Source organism: Schistocerca americana, chromosome X, assembly GCF_021461395.2.
Source record: "Schistocerca americana isolate TAMUIC-IGC-003095 chromosome X, iqSchAmer2.1, whole genome shotgun sequence".
In the NCBI taxonomy this organism is placed as follows: Eukaryota; Metazoa; Arthropoda; class Insecta; order Orthoptera; family Acrididae; genus Schistocerca; species Schistocerca americana.
In genome coordinates, this window is record NC_060130.1 from 791,632,751 (window position 1) to 791,656,759 (window position 24,009).

The 24,009-nt window shown below is 36.2% G+C and overlaps 1 protein-coding gene across 2 annotated transcripts in view; it reads left to right on the forward strand.

Moving 5' to 3' along the window:
* LOC124556551 (protein phosphatase 1H) overlaps positions 1-4,909 on the forward strand; it is a 174,008-nt gene extending 169,099 nt beyond the window's left edge. For both annotated transcript variants that reach the window (XM_047130509.1, XM_047130510.1), the window contains exon 8: positions 948-4,909. In XM_047130509.1, coding sequence (XP_046986465.1) covers positions 948-1,695 — 748 coding nt within the window. In that variant the 3' untranslated portion in view covers positions 1,696-4,909. The remainder of the gene's footprint in view (positions 1-947) is intronic.
* The last annotated feature ends 19,100 nt before the right edge of the window (positions 4,910-24,009 follow it).

Here is a 24,009-nt window from a genome sequence, read left to right on the forward strand (position 1 = left end):
ATGGCTGATTTCCTTGCCCTATCCAAGCTAGAGCTCTGCATCCCGATTGTCCAACTTTGTGTAATTTCATTTTAGTAGAAATTGCTTTGCATAATTGTCTTTTAATTATTTGTGACAGTTCTTATGTATTTTGATTTGTTGTGCCATTCAATAGCACACTGTACTTCACGGCATCTTCTGTGACTAAATTAGAAACAAGTTTTCACTTGAACATAATAAATGTTTCATAACATTGCTTTTTTGTTTGTTTGATAATTCTTTGAGTAATTACAATGATCATTTGCACACACAAAAATTATTTCACATATTTATACCACAATTTTTCAGTTTGAATGAAGGGATCATAACAGACCAGAAATTACATTTTGCATATACAGATAATTTTTGTGTTAATTTTGGATAACGTATTGTATTAATTAATTAGTGTTTTTAGGTTGCAAACTATTTGTTTAGTTTGTTAAGCACTTTTGTAAATCTTATGTTTGAAGAATGAGGGAGTTGCCAGTGTAAATGTAGGATACACGAACACATTCAAATGTTCTCACAAATTAACAAGCCAGACATACTGTTTCCAATCCTTGCATTTCTTCTTGTGTAACAGCATTGGTTTTCTTTTTGTCTGCCCTGATAATTTGTATGTTGTTTTCTCTTCATCACTGAGGTGATTCAGGTAAAAAATTAATAGGAGTTTTAAATGATCATAGAAATTTAGTAGTCTGTTATGTAATTTTAGATGTAACTGTCTTAATATGACCACAAAGTCCATTTATGTGACATCATTGTTCAAGCATTTTCATTTTTCTGTGCATAAACCTTTAATGTTCAGAGCATCGGCACTGTTTATTCTTTAATTTTTGTCTGGTGAAAAATTGCTACAACTTCCTGCATTAATGTTGGTGCCTCTGTACCAAAGCAGTATCTTTAACAGTATGCATATTCACTTTCAGGTACACATCAGCAGCCCAAGATTTGATAATGCAGTCCAGAGGGAAACATGTTGGAGACAATTGGAGAACACACGAAGGTCGAGCTGGGAGCATCGACGACATATCCGTATTTGTAATACCTTTACTTCCTTATAAAAAAGAATATACTGAGTGGCATACTATGTTCGATGCGGCCTGGGGTATCTGTGAGCCTGATTCCCAGAACACTTTCGGGAAGTTATCACTTAGAACATCGCCCATCCCGTCGCAGAGACGGGATGTGACTAGAAATGGTGGATCATTAACTGTTCGCCGTTCAGTTAAATCTCCCTCTGACTCTACAGAGGAGGACGTATGGGACTTCGATGAGGATGCTGAGGAGATTGTGGTTCCAGTGAGCCCTGATGATGGAAGTAAGTCCACAGAAAAGTGGCAGGAGTTAACACGCTGTATGGGCGTTATAGATCTTACGGATCCTGAACTATCTCCAACCAAAAAAGGGTATCGAAAGGACTTGTATGTAAAACCATCTCCAAAGAAGTTAAGTAACAAAGATGCCAATATTCCTCATGGTCCTCAGGGAACACAATCTTACTCATGTAGTGCGAGAAAGGCAAGCCACACTAGCGATGATGTGAGCAATCCTAGTAGCAGGGAATCAACTCCAAAGACTGTATCATCTGAAAGTGCTAGTGGCCAGGGACTACCAAGCAAGACAGTGCAGAGAAGTCGTGAGAGACGTGACTCACAAACTTTTCCACCTACTTAGAAAATGAACTTTAAAAGTACCTGAAGTAAGATTTCCCTATAAGAAGACTGATATTATATTAATAATTACAAACTGCCTGCACATGGTAACAGCAGCAGCTGTTCTATGATATTATTTTTGTTGAAGTCATTGTTCTGTGTTTTTTTTGTTCTGTTCATTACTTTATTATTGAATTTTTCTTATCTTTCATTTCTTGATACTGATTGTTTATTGAATTAATTTTATTGTTAATGAATAAAATGATTACTTTTGTGTTGTAATGTGTGTGTTATTGTTGATTTCAGTTTCTCCCTGTGTTAGGTATGTAACTGTAAAAAAATTGGTTATCGGTCGCAATTTAACATTTTCAGTTCAAAGTTGGTGTTCTTGATGGCAGTGAGTGATGACTATACTTGGAAGGTTGAATAGATTCTGGAGGACAAATTGGAATTAATTGAAACAGCAAAGAGCTTATGGTGACATATTATTACAGTCCAATTTGTGGTTTATTTGGTGTGGAACAGAGAAAAGTCAGGTAACCAAAATGTAACATTGACAATGAAGACATATGCCACACATGTGATAGATAGAGACAGCAAAGATGTATATGGGAAGGTGGTTGTATTTTAGGATCAAAATACTTCCAGTTCTGAAGTGAAGCTGAGAAATTTTTATGTGTGTGTGAGGGAAGGGGGGAAGGCAAAGAGGAAAGAGAAAGAGAATGAGAATATCTGAAATTTTAAAACTGGAAAAAAATTATGTAATCCAAGTCTCACAGGATACAGATTTCACAGTCTAATTATTAAAACTGAATTCTGCACCAGAACCACTGTGTACAGAATTTTTCCATATAGGCTATGCCACTGTTGGAACACAATGGAAGAAATTCAGTTAATCCATGTACCATTCAATAATTTTTTCTCACAGCATACAGATTCCTCCTAAAGCAGAACATGATATTCCTCTTAGGTATGTTTGCTGGTACATAAAGCTGTAAAACAATCAAAAAAGTGAAGCTTAATGTTGTTCCTAAACTTTGAAGGTCTGTCACTTTTCATTGCCTATTGTTTATATACTAAACATAGTACTTTTGTTCAGAGGGTTTAGTTTAAAAAAGTACAGCTGATAAACAGGGTCTATTAACCAGAGGCTAAATTGACTAACGTGTCACTGTCATCCCTGAAGGAAATTGTTTCATGAAGTCAAAAATACCATATGAAAGCTCTTTTGTTGCTCAATACTTGCCAGCAGTGACTCTTTTATGTACCTTTTGCTATTGAATTCAGCCAATGATGGGGAAAATATCACAACACATAAAGATGATTAATGTATAGTAATGAAGTTTAGGGAATACATTTACATAGGTAGAATATTTACATGATTAACATTTCAAAGCCATAGGTTAATGTAAGAGCGAAATAAGCCATTGCAAGTGTAAAATACTGTAGTATTGAACATACGTAATTTATTTGGTTAATTTAAGGCAAAGTTTAATAGAGCTCTGTTGAAATTCTCCCAGTGGCACCAGTCCAGTAGGTATACTACCAGGAACTTTTATGTGACGTCAAAAGCTGCATTTTACTTCAGATATATTTGACTGATTTTTAGTTAATGTTAGTTTTGTGCAGGAGATAAACTGATAGTGACCTTGACTGCTAAGGAATTTGCACAGTATATAATTGTTCCCTTTATGTTTAACCCTTGTTTTTCATTAAATTCATGAATTATGAACATAAGTATTTTGAAAGCTAGATTATAAATTCTTGAAACTGTAACATAACATACGAAGGTGCACGCTCACTCAGTCTTTGGGACACTTTATAATAGTACATACCTTTTTTAGGTGCCCATTCTGATGGGCTGATCTGATTAAATTGGAGCCATGTGCTTCCAGTATTTTGAACCTGTTGCCAGAAAACCATTTGTATTAATACTGTCCACAGCTGTAACCATCCCTTCAACTTTACATTTACAAGTCATATCACTTTTTGCAGTAAAAAAGAAATTTTATGTTTTAATAAGATAGCAAAGTCTGTATCATTACAGAGTTTATATATTTTGCGAATCTGTAAGTAATTTGTATGTAGCTGATTGAGTTTTGGAAGAATAAATAACAAGAACCAAAGAGAACGTAGTCCTTTGCCTACCCAGATATAATATGGAAAATGCTGTCTACAGTTACAAAATTGAGTGATTCAAACAGGAAATATGTTCCTTTTCTTTGATAGCATTAAATTTTATTGAAAATGATATAATTACATGTTGAAAATGTTATGCAGCTCAAATAATTATGTTAGAACTGCTTATTGTGTGTTAGTGAAACATCTTATATCTTAATTTGTGTTTACCTGTTGTATCATGTTTCAGTTTCGCTTGTGATCTGTGGAGCTTAGTTCTGTTGTGAGTGGAGCTCTAAGATTTTCAGTACGATTCTGAGGAGGAGAAAAGGGCTAATGGGAAACTTCTCAAACACATATAAAGATATATTTTTATAGGGAAAATAAAACACCTGAACTTTTGCAATTTTGCTAGTATTGACTGGCAGTTGTGTGCAGTACAATAGTAAATTTTAACAGAGAGAGGCAGGCGCACCTGTGATAAAACATTCATTGAATGTATTCAGTATTAACTGCATTGTGTATATTGTGAGGGGTCAAAGACTTTACAAATGCAGCAATTAACAAAATAAAAAACTTGACAAGTAAGTCATTTTTTACAAGTGTGTGGAAGTAGTTTTCCTGGCATATTTGCTGTGCTCTTATGCATATTTAATTTTATGTGTGATATTGTTTTAAACAAAAAAATTATAATTTGTTGTGCGGTTGTTAGATAATGTGTAGATTGAATTTGCTGCAAAAGTTCCATAGCTTGCCACCTCATATTTGTTAGGTACTTTAATCTTAATTTTTTACTTTATTAGTAATTCACATTGGAGAGAGTTGTGAATTTTTATCATCATGATTATAGATGTGATTATATTTCTGTTTTAAATGCTGTTTTAATTTCTTTATTCTTTGTATTGAAAAACTGTGTTGTGGAATTTAATGAAACAGTAAGATAGACACAGGAAAGTTGCCTCACAGTAGTGAATATACACTTAATGTACACTGATTCTCTTGAGCAAGAATCAGTGTTGAATCACTTCATTTGGTTGTGATTATGCAGCATATCAGAAATTGCCAATTTTTATATTGTGTTCTAGTGAAATAAATAAATTTTACATTTGTTTTGATTTCAAGTGTGTTTTATATCACCCCAATCACATTTTATGTAGCAAGAAAACAAGAGTAGGTGTGTTGACTAAACCTCACCATTTTGTGCTTGCTCAGTGGCACTGGAAACAATTTTACCTTGGTAAGTAATGTTCTAGGTGACTTGCTCCCCCATACCTCCCTCCCCCCCCCCCCCCCCAAAAAAAAAATCTCTTTCTTGTTTGTGACTGTGGAAAAAACAGACTGTTTTGAAAATGCATGTGAATATGAAGCTAATCACACAATAATAAGTGACAATCAGGACATAGTCTTTTAAAGATATGCAATACATGCTAATGGAAGCTGCAGAATGGAGCCATTTCTGATCTGCCACTCAGAAAGTCGACAGTGTTTTCATCTGTATCAGTGTAGCTAATCATATAGTCTCAAAATGACAATGCAATTAGCTGTGTATCAAAGCTTTAATTTTTATGTTGTATGACTGAAGTTTCTGTATGTGTCTCTCTCTCTCTCTGTGTGTGTGTGTGTGTGTGTGTGTGTGTGTGTGTGTGTGTGTGTGTGTTTGTGTAATTTTGTCGTTGTATGAATGTGTAGCAGTATGAATAAATTTGCTCTGCTGACTGTGCTACCCAGGCATGTCTCACAACGCAGGTTGGTAGATCACTTGCCCATGAAAGGCTAAGGTCCTGAGTTTGAATCTCAGTTCATCGCGCAGTTTCAATCCGCTAGGAAGTTTCATCATCATCATCATCATCATCATTATTATTCTTTCTTTTCTCAGACGTTATGTCTGGTCAAAAATGGAAAGTGACACAGACCTTGATCAAGCGTAACTTCCTTTTAACTGTACGGTATATGTTATATTGCATTTAGGAACTTTCGGGTGATTGAACATGTATCAATAATTACGGATTTCTGTAGTTGTATATATAAGTTTGGATGTAGCTGTATTGCATTGATGTACTGGTGGATATTGTGTGGTATGACTCCTGTAGTTGATAGTATAATTGGTATAATATCAACTTTATCCTGATGCCACATGTCCTTGACTTCTTCAGCCAGTTGGATGTATTTTTCAGTTTTTTCTCCTGTTTTCTTTTGTATATTTGTTGTATTGGGTATGAATATTTCGATTAGTTGTGTTAATTTCTTCTTTTCATTGGTGAGTATGATGTCAGGTTTGTTATGTGGTGTTGTTTTATCTGTTATAATGGTTCTGTTCCAGTATAATTTGTATTCGTCATTCTCCAGTACATTTTGTGGTGCATACTTTTATGTGGGAACATGTTGTTTTATAAGTTTATGTTGTAAGGCAAGCTGTTGATGTATTATTTTTGCTACATTGTCATGTCTTCTGGGGTATTCTGTATTTGCTAGTATTGTACATCCACTTGTGATGTGATCTACTGTTTCTATTTGTTGTTTGCAAAGTCTGCATTTATCTGTTGTGGTATTGGGATCTTTAATAATATGATTGCTGTAATATCTGGTGTTTATTGTTTGATCCTGTATTGCAATCATGAATCCTTCCATCTCATTGTATATATTGCCTTTTCTGAGCCATGTGTTGGATGCGTCTTGATCGATGTGTGGCTGTGTTAGATGATACGGGTGCTTGCCATGTAGTGTTTTCTTTTTCCAATTTACTTTCTTCATATCTGTTGATGTTATGTGATCTAGAGGGTTGTAGAAGTGGTTATGAAATTGCAGTGGTGTAGCCGATGTATTTATATAAGTGATTGCTTTGTGTATTTTGCTAGTTTCTGCTCGTTCTGGAAAGAATTTTCTTAAATTGTCTACCTGTCCATAATGTAGGTGTTTTATGTCGATAAATCCCCTTCCTCCTTCCTTTCTGCTTAATGTGAATCTTTCTGTTGCTGAATGTATGTGATGTATTCTATATTTGTGGCATTGTGATCGTGTAAGTGTAATGAGTGCTTCTGTCTGTGTTACTCCATTTCACCACTCCAAATGAGTAGGTCAATATTTGTATAGCATAAGTATTTATAGCTTTTGTCTTGTTTCTTGCTGTCAATTCTGTTTTCAGTATTTTTGTTAGTCTTTGTCTATATTTTTCTTTTAGTTCTTCTTTAATATTTGTATTATCTATTCCTATTTTTTGTCTGTATCCTAGATATTTATAGGCATCTGTTTTTTCCATCTTGCTTCTATGCAGTAGCTGTGGTTATCCAATATTTAATCTTCTTGTTTAGAGTGTTTTCCCTTGACTATGCTATTTTTCTTACATTTGTCTGTTCCAAAAGCCATATTTATATCATTGCTGAATACTTCTGTTATCTTTAGTAATTGGTTGAGTTTTTGAGTGTGATTTTGTGTTGGTATGTTCCGGTAATATTGTATCCATAATTTGTATGATTTATCATGTTGGATAGTGGGTTCAGAGCAAGGCAGAACCAGAAAGGACTTAATGAGTGTCCTTGGTATATTCCAAGCTTAATCTGTATTGGCTGTGATGTGATATTATTTGAATTTGTTTGTATATTAAGTGTGGTTTTCCAATTTTTCATTACTATGTTTAGGAACTGTATCAATTTAGGATCTACTTTGTATATTTCCAATATTTGTAGTAACCATGAGTGGGGTACACTATCAAAAGCTTATTGGTAACCAATGTATGCGTAGTGTAGCGACCTTTGTTTAGTTTTAGCTTGATATGTCACCTCTGCATCTATTATCAGTTGCTCTTTACATCCTCGTGCTCCTTTGCAACAGCCTTTTTGTTCTTCATTTATAATTTTGTTCTGTGTTGTATGTGTTATTAATTTCTGTGTAATGACTGAAGTTAATATTTTGTATATCATTGGTAGGCATGTTATGGGGCGATATTTAGCTGGATTTGCTGTGTCTGCTTGATCTTTAGGTTTCAGATAAGTTATTCCATGTGTAAGTGTATCAGGGAATGTGTATGGGTCTGCAATGTAACTGTTAAATAATTTAGTTAGATGTGAATGTGTTGAGCTGAACTTCTTTAGCCAGAAATTTTGTATTTTATCTTTTCCAGGGGCTTTCCAGTTGTGAGTAGAATTAATTCCTTGGGTGACTTCATGTTGCAAAATTATCACTTCAGGCATCCGCGGTATCATCTTGTATGTGTCTGTTTCTGCTTGTATCCGCCGTGCATGCCTGTTATGTTGTACCGGGTTTGACCATATGTTGCTCCAGAAGTGTTCCATGTCTGTTATGCTTGGTGGATTGTCTATTTTAATGTGTGTGTTATCTATTGTCTGGTAAAATTTCTTTTGGTTTGTGTTGAATTTTTGGTTTTGTTTCCTTCTATTTTCACTTTTTTTGTATCTTCTAAGTCGTTTGGCCAATGCTTGTAATTTCTGCTTCTTTTCATCTAATTGCTTTATTGCTTCTTGTTGTGAGATTTTACCTAACCTTTTCGTTTTTTTTCTGACATTTCATTTCATATAAATTGTGTTAGCTGTCCAATGTCTTTTCTCGGTTTTTCTATTCTGATCTGTAGCCTGTGTTGCCATGCTGGTTTTGTGGGTTTCTTCTGTGTGTTGGTTGGTTCTGATCTCTGCCTAGTGTGTATATTTAGTGTAGTTATTATTATTATTATTATTATTATTATTATTACAGATTCATGTATTTAGAAGAAAAATTGTGAACATTTCTCCTCTAAAGTTGTTAACTGTGCATTACTGAACAGGAAATTCCCACCAATACTCAGCAAGTAGCTTACCATGAACATGAGGCAGGAATGAAGTTTACATCATGCAATTTACTGTCTGTGGTGAAAATGTCATACATGAGGATGGCTTTGCCATGAATGCAACAAAAGGGTCTGTAGCGCCATTATTTTGCATAGCAGGACCTCTTCCATGGCTCTCTTACAGCACAGTAGTACATAAACGGTATTTTGCACCCCATTTTGTTACCCTACATGGCAAGCCATCTTGAGCTTTTGTTTCAGGAAGATAATTCCCGTCCGAACATGGCGAGAGTTTATAATGCTTGTCTTCATGCTTGCCAAACCTTACCTTGGCCAGCAAGGTCACCAGATCTCTTCCTAATTGAGAACATTTGGAGCTTCATAGGCAGGGCCCTCCAACCATCTTGGGATTTTAATGATCTAATGCATGAATTGGACAGAATTTCGCACAGTATCCCTCAGGAAGACATCCAGCTACTCTGTGAATAAATGTCAAGCCACATAACTGCTTAAAAGGGCCAGAGGTGGACCAACACATTATTGACTTGCTCAATTTGTGAAGCTCTTTCTCTTGAATAAATCATCCATTTTTTCTGAAATTTTAATAATTTTTTTTGTCTGCACACATACATCTCATCTACTGATTTCCACCCCATTTGGATAATTCCTTCATGGTGCATTGTTGTCATCATCCCTCCCCCCCCCCCCCCCCCCCAATAGAGTGTATTTAAAATGTTAAGCATAAATGACTGTTTGTGATCACACGACTTGCTGAGCTGAGGGTGCGGAGAGAGTTTTTCGTGGTCTTTTTCTGATGGGTGCCAGTCTGGTAAGATCGTTTAGGTGGCAATGTGCCGCATGTGTATGTGTGCCGAGAAGGCATTTTCAGGTGTTTGTGTTTTAACTTTTAAACTGTGATTTAAAGATTTAATTGGTTTCATTAAGTTATGCTTGGTGGATTGTCTATTTTAATGTGTGTGTTATCTATTGTCTGGTAAAATTTCTTTTGGTTTGTGTTGAATTTTTGGTTTTGTTTCCTTCTATTTTCACTTTTTTTGTATCTTCTAAGTCGTTTGGCCAATGCTTGTAATTTCTGCTTCTTTTCATCTAATTGCTTTATTGCTTCTTGTTGTGAGATTTTACCTAACCTTTTCGTTTTTTTTCTGACATTTCATTTCATATAAATTGTGTTAGCTGTCCGATGTCTTTTCTCGGTTTTTCTATTCTGATCTGTAGCCTGTGTTGCCATGCTGGTTTTGTGGGTTTCTTCTGTGTGTTGGTTGGTTCTGATCTCTGCCTAGTGTGTATATTTAGTGTAGTTATTATTATTATTATTATTATTATTATTATTACAGATTCATGTATTTAGAAGAAAAATTGTGAACATTTCTCCTCTAAAGTTGTTAACTGTGCATTACTGAACAGGAAATTCCCACCAATACTCAGCAAGTAGCTTACCATGAACATGAGGCAGGAATGAAGTTTACATCATGCAATTTACTGTCTGTGGTGAAAATGTCATACATGAGGATGGCTTTGCCATGAATGCAACAAAAGGGTCTGTAGCGCCATTATTTTGCATAGCAGGACCTCTTCCATGGCTCTCTTACAGCACAGTAGTACATAAACGGTATTTTGCACCCCATTTTGTTACCCTACATGGCAAGCCATCTTGAGCTTTTGTTTCAGGAAGATAATTCCCGTCCGAACATGGCGAGAGTTTATAATGCTTGTCTTCATGCTTGCCAAACCTTACCTTGGCCAGCAAGGTCACCAGATCTCTTCCTAATTGAGAACATTTGGAGCTTCATAGGCAGGGCCCTCCAACCATCTTGGGATTTTAATGATCTAATGCATGAATTGGACAGAATTTCGCACAGTATCCCTCAGGAAGACATCCAGCTACTCTGTGAATAAATGTTAAGCCACATAACTGCTTAAAAGGGCCAGAGGTGGACCAACACATTATTGACTTGCTCAATTTGTGAAGCTCTTTCTCTTGAATAAATCATCCATTTTTTCTGAAATTTTAATAATTTTTTTTGTCTGCACACATACATCTCATCTACTGATTTCCACCCCATTTGGATAATTCCTTCATGGTGCATTGTTGTCATCATCCCTCCCCCCCCCCCCCCCCCCAATAGAGTGTATTTAAAATGTTAAGCATAAATGACTGTTTGTGATCACACGACTTGCTGAGCTGAGGGTGCGGAGAGAGTTTTTCGTGGTCTTTTTCTGATGGGTGCCAGTCTGGTAAGATCGTTTAGGTGGCAATGTGCCGCATGTGTATGTGTGCCGAGAAGGCATTTTCAGGTGTTTGTGTTTTAACTTTTAAACTGTGATTTAAAGATTTAATTGGTTTTATTAAGTGGTTGAGATATCAGTAGCACCTTTCTTTTTTTATGTAGCATTTGAGATTCACATAAATAATTTGCCTACAAACTGCTCTACGTGCACTGCTAGACATGTGACCAATTCAGTTTCAGCTTCGTATGATAATATTGAATAGATTCCAATCATTTCTTGAAATCATAAGATCTCATCTATTTCATTTTATATCCTTGTATCGATGTATCTTGTGTTGAGACAGCACTTCCTCTGGGAAAGTACCGTTAGATAGTTGTTTCTTCTGTCTCATTGCAGCTTGGTTGGCATGACAGAGATTTTTTTGAAAGTGCATACTACTTTCTGAGTACATTGCATTTTACTTTTATCTTTTCTTTTAATTATGATAAAATATTTAATTTTTGTGATTTTTTGTTCATTAGATCATCATTATTTATTTTAGTAAATTGTAAATCATGTTTAAGATAAATTTTTGTTATTGATTGGGATGAAAAGGGACAATTGAAGGCCTGACATAATTTATTATTCATCTTATTCTGGCTAATATAAAACTAAAACTAATTCCAAATATCATTTACAGGGTAGTTGACTCCATATGGCACAAAATGTCTAGAACTTAGAAACCTAACATAAAAGGTAACTGGTTTGTCTTAAGCAGCAGAGAAATACAAAATCCCCAGGTTAGTACTGCAGAGACACACAAAATGCATTGGATCAAATACAGCACCTCTTAAAGTTGGTGGTCAGCCCATACTGCAGAGAGAAGTGGGGAAGATCATCTTCTGCAATACCTAATAACACATGATGAATGGGGCTACCCTCTACATGCCTATAATTTATGATGTGTAGTTATGGCATATTTGGAATCCAGGGGACAAACTGTTTCTAAATTTATGAACAGTTTTTCAGAAAAAGATTTTGCATATTGTTTCCTGGAAGGTCACAAAGGGGACTTGTCATAAAGGATATGCCAAAACATTAAGAGACTCAGAGCTACAGTTACCCCTGAAACATTGAAAGTTTATTTCATCGGGTTTGAGAACACTAAAAATATGCCATCACGAAGTATTATAAACTATGATGAAGCTAATTTATCGGATGATCCTGGATTAAAGAAAATCATTATGGGACATGGGACAAAATGTCCTAAATGTGTAGTTAACCATACTGAAGTATTTATGTCAGTAACGTATGCTGCTACAGGTGATGGTGTGCTTGTACCAGAATACATTTTATATAAAGCTTTGCATGTTTATGACACTTGGACAATGGGAGAAGCAAGAAATGACAGATAGAGCAGAAGGGTATCTGGTTGGTTTGAGACCATTATTGTTTTTGAGACTGGCTAAAACAGTGATCATACCATATGCTTCAAAATTACTGGGCCAAAAAATTCTTCTAGGTGACAGCTTATCATCTTATTGTCAGTGGATGCCATAGAGTTATGTGAGCAGAATGGTACTGATTTTGTCTTCCTACCCAGCAATTCTACCCATCCTACTCAGCCTCTTGATGTGGCTTTTTCCACTCTTAAAGTCAACAAGGCATCAAATATTTGAGAAACAGAAAAGAGGTCCTGGAAGAAACCAGTCCTCTCTTTCAAAAGAGGCATTTCCCTAACTTCTTAGGTAGTTAAGACAGCACATGATGGGAAATGCAAGAGAAAACATTATGACTGGATTTCAAAAATCAGGTGTGAGTCCATTAAATCCTCAGATTGTACTAGGTAGGCTTCCTGCTGCTGATGGTTATGTAAATGTAGATAAAAGTTTAATAAATGACTCCATTGTTTCACTATTCATATGGTGGTCCAAAGGTAAGAGTGCCCAAGAAAAGAATATATGTGGAACCTGTTAAGAGTGTTTCTGGAGTTGACCTGAGTTGAGATGTCAGTGGTGAAGAGTCAGAAGATTAATGCCAGGTATCATCAAATCATGGAACTTCAGACTCAGAGTCTATCCTTGAGCAAGAAGTTGTAGAACAAAGCAGTTATGTGTACCAGTTACAGGAGTGTATTAGTGTCAGAAGATAAAATCTTAAAAGAAAATGACTGAATTGTGGTGGACTTGAGTGGATGTTGAGCTACTTCATCTACTAAGCTCTGTCACATGTGTTTCGTGGGTGTGGTGACAGATGTAAGAAATGAGAAACACACTGAAGCATCATTTCTTAAATTCACTGAAACAAAATGAACTCAGGATCAGCTTTGAAATGGCCATAGGTAGAAGACTGGTACCCAGTCAAGAGACACAGGGTTATAGATGGTCTACTTTATCCACAGCTCCTACAAAGAGATCTAATGAAGTTCAATGTTAATTTCAATGAATGGTAGTAGTCATTAAGTTTGTGTACTTATTTCATCTTTCCTGAATTTCAAAGCCATTAGCTTTTTCTCAGTTTCCTGCTTATGTTGTAAGCTGCAGTTTAATGGTATTGTTAGCTTAAAAATTAAATTTATTCAGCTTGATGTACTTAAACTTTATTTTAAAACCTTCTCAGGTGTCTTTTTCATCCTGGTAAGTTATGCATTTGTGTGGTGAAGGGCACAAACACTATTTGTAGAATTATATGTGGTGGTATTTTAACTAGAAATTATACAACTACGTAAATAAGTGCCTTATGGGGATGAACGTCATATGGGTGGAACATTAAGTCAAATTTTCTTCCAAATATGTGGTTAGTATTTAAAAACCACAAAAAGTGTCCCTTTTCACTCCATTCTGTGATACATCCTAAGTTTGGTGCTTCTGTTTTCTGTCCTCTTTGCTAGTCTTTTGTGTATAGAACAAGAAATTTTAAAAAAATAATTAAATGTATTACAGAATAATCCCCATATGTGTGATTTTATATTTTACCTTGTGTATTTTGGAATATGTTAAGATATTCAGGTGGGTGGCGTCATCCAGATAGTGTGATATTTAGGTAAGCAGACTCGTTGCCATTGTGAGGCAGTCCTTATCGCACTAGTCTCTCTTGCCAGACAGAATAGTTCAACAAATACAGGGTGGGGCATTATTTCTCAGTTCTTACTCATACACAATACAGTACAAGCATGCAACCAATCACAATAATGCTAATGCTCTCTCATTCTCTCTACAAGCCCCCTGACCTTGAGTTTGATTAGCAGTAGGTTATGTGCTTCAGGTTGCTTGAAACAGCATGCTGCGCTCTTCAAGAATTGCCAATAGTAGCACCACTCCCTTGTAAGACCCCAGTTTGAGTATGCTGCAGGGATACTGGATACCCAGCAAAGATAGCTGCCAAATCAGATAGGAGTGCAACAGAGGGCATCCAGGCACATAATGGGAGACTGCAGAACAACAACTAATATCATGCAAATGACTAAGAAATTGAAATGCGAAAATCTCACATGAAAAGACTAAGAACTAGACTTGGTGGAATTATCAAGCATGTATGGGTGATGATGCATGGGTGACATGGGACAAGAAATGGTCACTCGTGGAGTATATGAGGGAAAGAAAGATTATCAGTATAAAACAAGTGTGAAATCATGAACCAGTAATGCAGGTAAATACTCTTAAGTAGAAAGAAATGTAAAGGAATGGTTTGTAGTCTGTTACAAGAAGTAACATGCATCATCATCATCATCATTTAAGACTGATTATGCCTTTCAGCGTTCAGTCTGGAGCATAGCCCCCCTTATACAGTTTCTCCATGATCCCCTATTCAGTGCTAACATTGGTGCCTCTTCTGATGTTAAACCTATTACTTCAAAATCATTCTTAACCGAATCCAGGTACCTTCTCCTCGGTCTGCCCCGACTCCTCCTACCCTCTACTGTTGAATCCATGAGTCTCTTGGGTAATCTTGCTTTTCTCATGCGTGTAACATTACCCCACCATCTAAGCCTGTTCGCCCTGACTGCTACATCTATAGAGTTCATTCCCAGTTTTTCTTTGATTTCCTCATTGTGGACACCCTCCTGCCATTGTTCCCATCTACTAGTACCTGCAATCATCCTAGCTACTTTCATATCCGTAACCTCAACCTTGTTGATAAGGTAACCTGAATCCACCCAGCTTTCGCTCCCATACAACAAAGTTGGTCGAAAGATTGAACGGTGCACAGATAACTTAGTCTTGGTACTGACTTCCTTCTTGCAGAAGAGAGTAGATCGTAGCTGAGCGCTCACTGCATTAGCTTTGCTACACCTCGCTTCCAGTTCTTTCACTATGTTGCTATCCTGTGAGAATATGCATCCTAAGTACTTGAAACCGTCCACCTGTTCTAACTTTGTTCCTCCTATTTGGCACCCAATCCGTTTATATTTCTTTCCCACTGACATTATTTTCGTTTTGGAGATGCTAATCTTCATACCATAGTCCTTACATTTCTGATCTAGCTCTGAAATATTACTTTGCAAACTTTCAATCAAATCTGCCATCACAACTAAGTCATCCGCATATGCAAGACTGCTTATTTTGTGTTCACATATCTTAATCTCACCCAGCCAGTCTATTGTTTTCAACATATGATCCATAAATAATATGAACAACAGTGGAGACAGGTTGCAGCCTTGTCTTACCCCTGAAACTACTCTGAACCATGAACTCAATTTACCGTCAACATTACATCATACAAACAAGGAACATTACATCATACAAATAGGTGTGGAACTTACTTTCTGCATTTATGATCACTAATGTCTCTACTTTTATTTGTAAGTAGTTACACTGGCCAAGTGTGATTAATTTCTAATGTATACAATAGGATACTCTGTTCATTTTTGTCTTTATATGACAGAAGTGCACCAATGACATAGCTAGATGCATCTATCCAATGGACAGGGGTTTCTCTGGGATTATACATGACAAAACGAGGAACTGAACAAAGCATAATTTTGATCTTCTGAAAGCTTTGACACACACTGTGGATCACATGAATGTCACACCTTTCTTTTGCAGTGTGTTTGATCTATCTTATCCTATCCCTACTTCTATATAAAGGCAGGCTGTAGTTTAACATTGTTCCCAAAAATCTTGAAAAGTTCTTGACCGATTTACTTCAGATTTTTACGTGATACTCTAGTAAATATTGAGACGGACATAAGCTACACATTTTTAATGCTATGGTATGTAGATACAAATACTATATAAAAGGACAAGATTTTCAGCAAAAATCTCAGAAAGTTGTTGACCAATTTACTTCAAATTGTTACATCATACTCTAATAAACATTCAAATAGACATAGACTACCCATTTTTTGATTATATACGAGATATAATTATATATACACTATATAAATGGGAAAGGTAGCTAGCAAAAATCTCTAACATTTCTTGATGAAATTACTTTAAATTTTTACGCAGTGTTTTAATACACCCTCAGACAGACATAGGCTACATATTTTTATAAATATATACAGTATATAAATTGATACTACTACATAAAGACGAGTCATCATCTCAAGTTGTTACTGAAAATCTCGAGACATTCTTGATCAATTTACTTTACATTTTTACACAATGCTCTAATAAACATTTGGACAGACGTAGGCTGTTATACTTAATGTTTAAAGACAAGTCATTGATTGATGTTGTTAGCTAAAATCTTGAAATGGACTTGGCCTATTTACTTCAAATTTTTCATGTACTCTAATAACATGAGGAGAAACATGGACTACATATTTTTAATATATGCAGTACAAAAAAATATACATGTAATGTATGAAGAGGAAACTTTAGTAAATAAATCGAAAAGCTCTTGATGGATTTTGTTCTCTGTTTTTACACTACACTGCTATTAACTTTTGGATGGACATATAAATATATATGTAATACATAAAAGGGAAAAGTTGTTAGTAAAAATTTTGAAAAGTTTATGGCCAATGTATTTCAAATTTTTACACAATGCTCTAATAAAAATTTGGACAGACATTAGCAATACTCTAATAAACATTTGGATGGATGTAGGCTACATACTTTTTTAATATATATGTGGTACATAAATACATATGTCATACGAAAAAGGGAAACATTGTTAGTAAAAATCTTGAAATGTTCTTGACCAATTTATTTCAAATTTTTCCATGGTGCTCTAATAAATATTTGGACAGACATTGGCTGCACATTTTTTAAATATGTGTAATATATAAATATACACTTCATATATCAAAGGGAAACATTGTTAACCAAAATCTCGAACAACTCTTGACTGTTTTATGTCAAATTTTACTTGATACGCTACCAAGATTCAGACTGAAATATACTGTGTTTTTTTTTTTTTTTTTTTTTTTTTTTTTTTTTTTTTTTTTTTTTTTTTTCCCAACAACAATGCACAGATTTTCTGTTAAAACCCACTGTAAGAAAGAAAATGCTGTGCTGTGAAAACGTGTGGTTTCATTTCCTTTTTCACAGTCAGATGCCAGGCCATGTAAACCATTAGACAAACTGTTTCTTCCACATGTATTTTTAAAAAATTGTATACACAACAGTGTGCTGTTTATTTTATTTTTTTATTTTTTATTTTTTTTTTTTTTTCGTAGCAGTTAGTTTTAAGTGGAAAGAGGAATGTTGTTTTCATGGCTTACAGACATATGATTAGACTACTACTATGGAATGTAAATTATCTGAAACTTTGCAGCCCTACCTATTCACAGGTTAAAAATATGAGAAATACTGTCAATCAAGAAACTATCCGCACAGATCCGGCAGCTGGAGAGGTCTCTCCTGTGTCCCTTATATTAATTATACCAGCTGATTTACCCATTCATTTTAAGTGACTTCATTTCCCAATCAAGGTTTCATTTGGAATAACAATAAACAAGGCTCGAGGTCAGATAGGGAGAACAAGAGGAGATGGACAGAGATTGGAGTGGGGGGGGGGGGGGGGGGGACAGACGGACAGAGAGGGAGGGGTGAGGAGGAGATGGAGAGAGATTTTTTGGGGGGAGGGGAGGAAATGGATAAAGAGAGGGGGGAGAAGGAGATGTGCAGAGAGAGGGGCAATAAAGTGTGTGTGTGTGTGTGTGTGTGTGTGTGTGTGTGTGTGTGTGTGTGTGTGTGTGCGCTTCGACGCAGCTGGAACGTCCAGGTGCCACGTCTTCACTACGCCGGCCATCGGCCCCGGACTCTGTGCCTGTCTACTTCCTCGGCATCCGCCGGAAAGTGTCGAGAGAAAATCTGACAAAGGAATGTAAATTCAGTTCAGTTGCTAATATTTCAATTCAGTAAGGTGGCATATTCTTTGGCCTGTTATAAGATTTTGGTAGGAGAAGAAGCCTTTTGTTTTCAAAGAAAGTTTATCTTTTTGTAAAATTAAGCGGGGGCCTTGCTCCACCTAGTAAAATTTTTTTTTTTCGCACATGGGTGTTAATCTATGGATATAACAGTCATCACACAATCTAAGGGACCAATTAATGTTCTTTTTTATTACCATGACATGTGGAGAAGACCAAGAGCTTGTTGTAATGAACATACATACATTTTGCTACAGTAGCCTGTCAAGTTCCTCATTTATGGCTTTGTGTAAAACATGAAGGGCTGGGGTGGGCACTCACAAACCTTGATGTTGCTGATGGGAGCATGTCTATTTGCACAACTGTGTCTTTTGTGCAGCTTATCCCTGAGGAGAATGACTCAAGAAATGAGCCGCACAGGTGCAGTCATTTGAAAACCAAACATCTGCCATAACAGGACCATGGAATGGTTCCATCCAAAAGTATTCACCAAACCCTGGAGTGAATCTTCTCATTTCTCTTTTAAAAAGTAAATGATGAAATGAAGAAATAGGTTCATTTCATTGCCTGTGTCGAGTTTCTATAGACAAAGAGATCTTCTTATAGGGTCGCTTCCACCTTCCATGGAAGATGTGGATTTCACAATGAATTTTTCAGTTCAAGAACTTTGATTAGTCTGGTTAGTTCATGGACTGTGTATACACTGTCATGCGTGGGCTGTGTATGCACTGTTGTGGTTGGCTAGCATTTGCTTGATGATTCTGAAAGTCCAGTTACAAGGAAAAAGACTATGCTCCCTCACAAGAGAGAATTGCTGAATTTTGTGGAATTTCCCAGAATCTGCAAATGAAGCAAGTATTGACATAGAATATTACTTTTATTTTGGGTTGTACAGTTACTGAAAAATAATCTAAATTTAGTTATTATTAAGGCATTTCACTTAAGTAGTTAGCTAGAAAGATAGATACTTTGCCAGGACTTATGAGTCCATTTCCTTCACAATTATTTTTCGTGTCTTGAAAGGCAGAACACATTAACTGTTAAGCTGTCTACAGGAAAAGACCTGTTATACAGAGATAATATGGTACTCTCCTTTTTCCCTCATGTGAACCATTAATTCAGCTGTTGCATTATGCTTTGTTACATCATTCAGATGGAGATATTGTAACTTCACCTTCAGCATTTCACATGTGCAGCATGGGTCCATGTGATGTCTATCAAACTTGTAAGTGAAGTTCTTGTAGTAGTAATCCAAGTACCTCCAATAACTAATGCTCACATCTGGCTATTTTTCACAGAATTATTTCTACACCTTTATTGACAGTTCATCACTCTAATTCCGGGGCATCTTCCAACAAAAATGGGACTCCTTTCAGAGAACAAATCAATGAGCTGTCTTATTTTCATATAAACAGCTTACAAAATGGCCTTTTGTTTAGGTGTATTGCTTTTGTATGGTACCTGTTCAATGCTTGCAGCGAAAACTGTGGGAAATGCATTCAAACACACCTCCTCCGTCTTCATCCTATTGAGCATGTGTTCATTAAAGGGAGCCGAATCTGATTGGCATGTCTCAGATTATGGACTCATATGCTTAACTTTGTGTATGTCAATTAATCCCTGAAGATATAGGTACTACCCATATTTTGGGGTAATAGAATTGAACTTTAAAATTTGATTTAAATAAGATTTAAAATACACTGCCAAAAAAGGACATACAATTCAGTAACACAAAAAATAGATACAACCAATGCAGAATACCTCAATAAAATCCATTATAAAGCAGCAAGACAACAAATTTAAGAAGTGACTAGGTTACTGAAACTGGGTGGCCACTGAATGATATATGGTGATCCAGCCACTATGCACCACATTAAAAAACCCCATCCAATATTTTGAGGAGACCAAACAACTCGCAAGACCTTAAAATCCACACCTTACTTGTCAAATAGTTATTTAAAATAGTGGACAAGTGCTGTGAAAACACAGACCAGCCCTCAGGTCAGAAAATAACCCACATTCAATTAAAAAACTGTATTTCAGATCCATTTTCACTCACTACTGAATCCCGCCAGCACATGGTCCTCCTTATCACATATATGGTGACTGTTCACAGGGGTACTAAACAAGGAGAATGTCATAGAATGCAGTTCTTATGTGCCTTGGATAATGCAGCAGAAATATATTTCCTACTCGTGCCTTTGAAAGATATGCTGGATATCCTGGAGTATCCCAACTGCTGGGTACATCTGTCCATCTGTGAGAATGGTACTTTGGAAGACAGAACAGATGAGGAATTTCAGCCATGATAAAATCTCATCTACTCTAGTGTTATCAGAACAACAAAAAGTGCTGCACAAGATACAGAAAACTGCTGTAAGATCCCTATCCTGATCATACATTTAGCGAGTGTTACTGAGAAGTGTATAATGTCCCCATGCTTAGATCCATTAGTGTAAACATCAGCAAAATCTGTGTGACAGTCTAAAAACTCTTTCAAAATGTGATCTAAGGTACAGGTGTTCTTGTAACCCATCAGTTCTAAAATCAAGCTGGGCTTGCTTGGTAGACATGAGGATCCCATACCCAACCCCTGACTTTTGACCTTAATTCCATAAACTTATAAGATCTTGAGGCATTCACACACAAGTAAACTAAATGATCTCATTTCCTATTTCCAGTGCAGGTTTGGCAACAGTGATGGCTGCTGGTGATTTCTGAACAAACAAGCCTCCTTATGATAGGTGCACTATGTCAATAAGCCATTGTGTGGAAAGTGAGGCCAGTGTCCTTCCACAAGCTAGAAATTTAGCTTGTGCAATAAGGCTTTGTTGATAACACAATTTCCATATGTTGTACTGTATCCAGCAGTTTAGGGTTCAAAGATCTCTCTGATTCATAAATCTACATCCACATATGAATTGAAACTGCACAATGGCTTTATGAAATATCATTTGATGTCCTTAATCTATTTATTTATGTATTTGCCATACTATGTAATGTTTGCTACACAGTGACAATGGCAAACCACGCTAACAACAACTACTACTACTACCAAAAAAGAAAGAAAGATACACTATAACTTAATAACATAAATTATAGCATAATATATTACTCATCTACTTCAAGATATGCATTATAAATTGCTTGTATGAAGATTAATTTAAAATCATGCATAGTTTCTAATTACATTACCACACTCCCCAAAACTTTTTATCAATAATGCATTTTAAAATATTGAAAGCATTGAAGAATCTTAATTTTAGGTCATTGAGATATGGGAGTCAAAGTAGTCTTTCATCAAATATAAAGTCCAGAAATTTCATCTTTTCCTCAAATTTGATATCAGTATCACTCAGCTTTCAAACAAGTAAGATAAAAAGAGAATGAGATCGATGACACTGGAGAAATCATTAAGAAAAGGCACTATATTGGGCTCATTATAGCTGGTGTAATACTGTTTATCATGAGAAATTCCATTTTAAACACTCCCTTGAGGGATGTTATTTTCCTCCTTAGAAACATTCGAACAATCCGTACTGAAGTCTGTACCTAAAAAAATATTTGCAATAGCAATGACCATGTGATGATGATGAGGCATCCACAGAAATAGTGTTTTTGGAGCTGCAGCAGAATTTTATACCTCCAGGTAGTATCATAGGCCTTATCCAGATAAAATAATACATCTAAAAGCTGTTGGTACCACTGAAAAGCCCATTAAATTACCTCTTTCAGATGGGCCAGGCATGTTAACATACTGAAATCAACTTACTAGTTGCTGGGATTTCAGAAACACACACACTAGGCACAAGTTGACAATACGCTCCAGCGTCATCCTTGTACACCTACTGAGCCAGATGCTATGGTAACTACTAGGGGAAGTGTGGTCCCTTCTCATTTTTAAAATTAGCATTAAAATTGCTTCCTTCCTGGCATCAGGAAATATTCTTGTCAACTAAATTATAGTGAGAGAAAGCCATATCCTGACTGTAGCTGGCTGTAATATTCTTCTAAAATTCATCCATTGTTTGGGCAATACCCCTTGTGTTGGTGCAGGTGCTACTGACAGTTGTGACTGCTGTTTGGAAATCCTAATGGCTTCCCCTAGTTTACCTACAGATGTTGATCTTTTGATAGTATTTAGGAACTCTTGCTATGACCTCTGCTTGCTGTCTTTTGAGTATTCTCCTTGCATTTGCTGTTGCCACCAGAAAGGTTTTGGCGTTTTTGGTCATAGAGCATTAATTGACTACTCATCATTCCATTAGGTCACTGAAGTACGTAGATAATAAGAGGTTCTATCATGCTTCCCTGGGGCACTCCTGAAAATATCTTTGTTTTTGATGAACATTGACCATCAAGGACAGTGGCCTGTATTATATTACTTAAGAAGTCTTTGAGCCACTCATATATGCAGGAACCTATTCCATATGCTCATACCTTCGTTAACAGCCTGCAGCTGGGCACTGTGTTAAACACTATGAATATGGAATCTGCCTGTCGACCTTCATCCACAGTTTGCAGGGTATCATGTTAGAAAATGGCAGGCTGAGTTTCACATGAGCAATGCTTTCTAAATCTGTGCTGATTTGTGGACAGAACCTTTTCTCTCTCAAGAAAATTTGTTATATTCAAACTGAGAAAATTTTCAACAACTCTGCAGCAAACTGATGTTAAGGATATTTGTTTGTAATTTTGTGGGTCCATTCTCTTACTCTTCTTACATACAGAAGTCACCTGCACTTTTTTTACAATTGTTTGGGACTTTCTGCTGTGTGAGAAATTCATGATAAATGCAAGCTAAGTAAGGGGACAATGCCATAGAATATTCTCCATAAAACCAAACTGGGACTCCTTTCAGACCTGGCAACTTACTTATTTGCAACTAGTTCATTTGCTTCTCTAGATGTCTACTATCATCTCCTCCATACAGGAGTCTGTGTGGTGGTCAGTTGACAGTATGTTTGTACGATACTCCTATGTGAATGATTTCTTAAATGCAAAATTTAAAACTTACGTCTTCCTTTTAATGCCTTCGTTACCACACCCGACTGGTCAATGAGTGACTGGATAGAAATCTTCGAACCACTTGGAGATTTTACATAGGACCAGAATTTTTTTGGGTTACTCCTAGGTTTTTCTGCTGACTAAGGAGTATATGCATTAGCAGCCTGTCGTTCACAGTTGTAACGTGATCCATCCAGTCTTGGACACCTTTATATTGTTTGAAAACAGGCTACTGCCTGTAAAGCATCCTGGCAGCCTTGCTGATCATCCATCTCAGCAGCCTCTGCTTGGTATCTGCTCCATCCGTCAGATGGATTGAGATAGGGAAATTCTCGCACATCTTGATCTACTTCTCATTAAGCAGTACATGCACAGAAAGGTGAGTAAAATGAAACATCCATGGCTGTAGACAGCAATGTAGGAATACTGAAATGAGTAACATGACCCATATTAATCAACATGATGTCCTCAGTTTTTTGAGGTCCTCTGTTAGTTGACCCCTGGACCAGATTACGATACAGTATACTACATATATTAAAATCCCCTAAAATGAGGAAGGTAAGCCATTTGAAGGTTTTACCACCAATGTACATATGTGTTAGCAGGTACACTGAGAACATGGGTATGAACCAAGACAGTCACTGCTTGTAGTGTTGTGGTTAAGAGCACAGGTGATGAGTGGTATGCGTCCTTGATGAACATTGCTACTCTCCCATTGGCCTATCATCAATAAGATTATCTTTTCTATGGAAGCTATAGTCTCCAAGTAGAAAAATTTTAGTAATTTTAAAATGTATCTTTTGAAAATACATTCAGATAAATCTTTCCTGTACAATGAGTCTCAGTTCTTCCACATGTGTCCTGAACATATTGACACTCCACTGGAG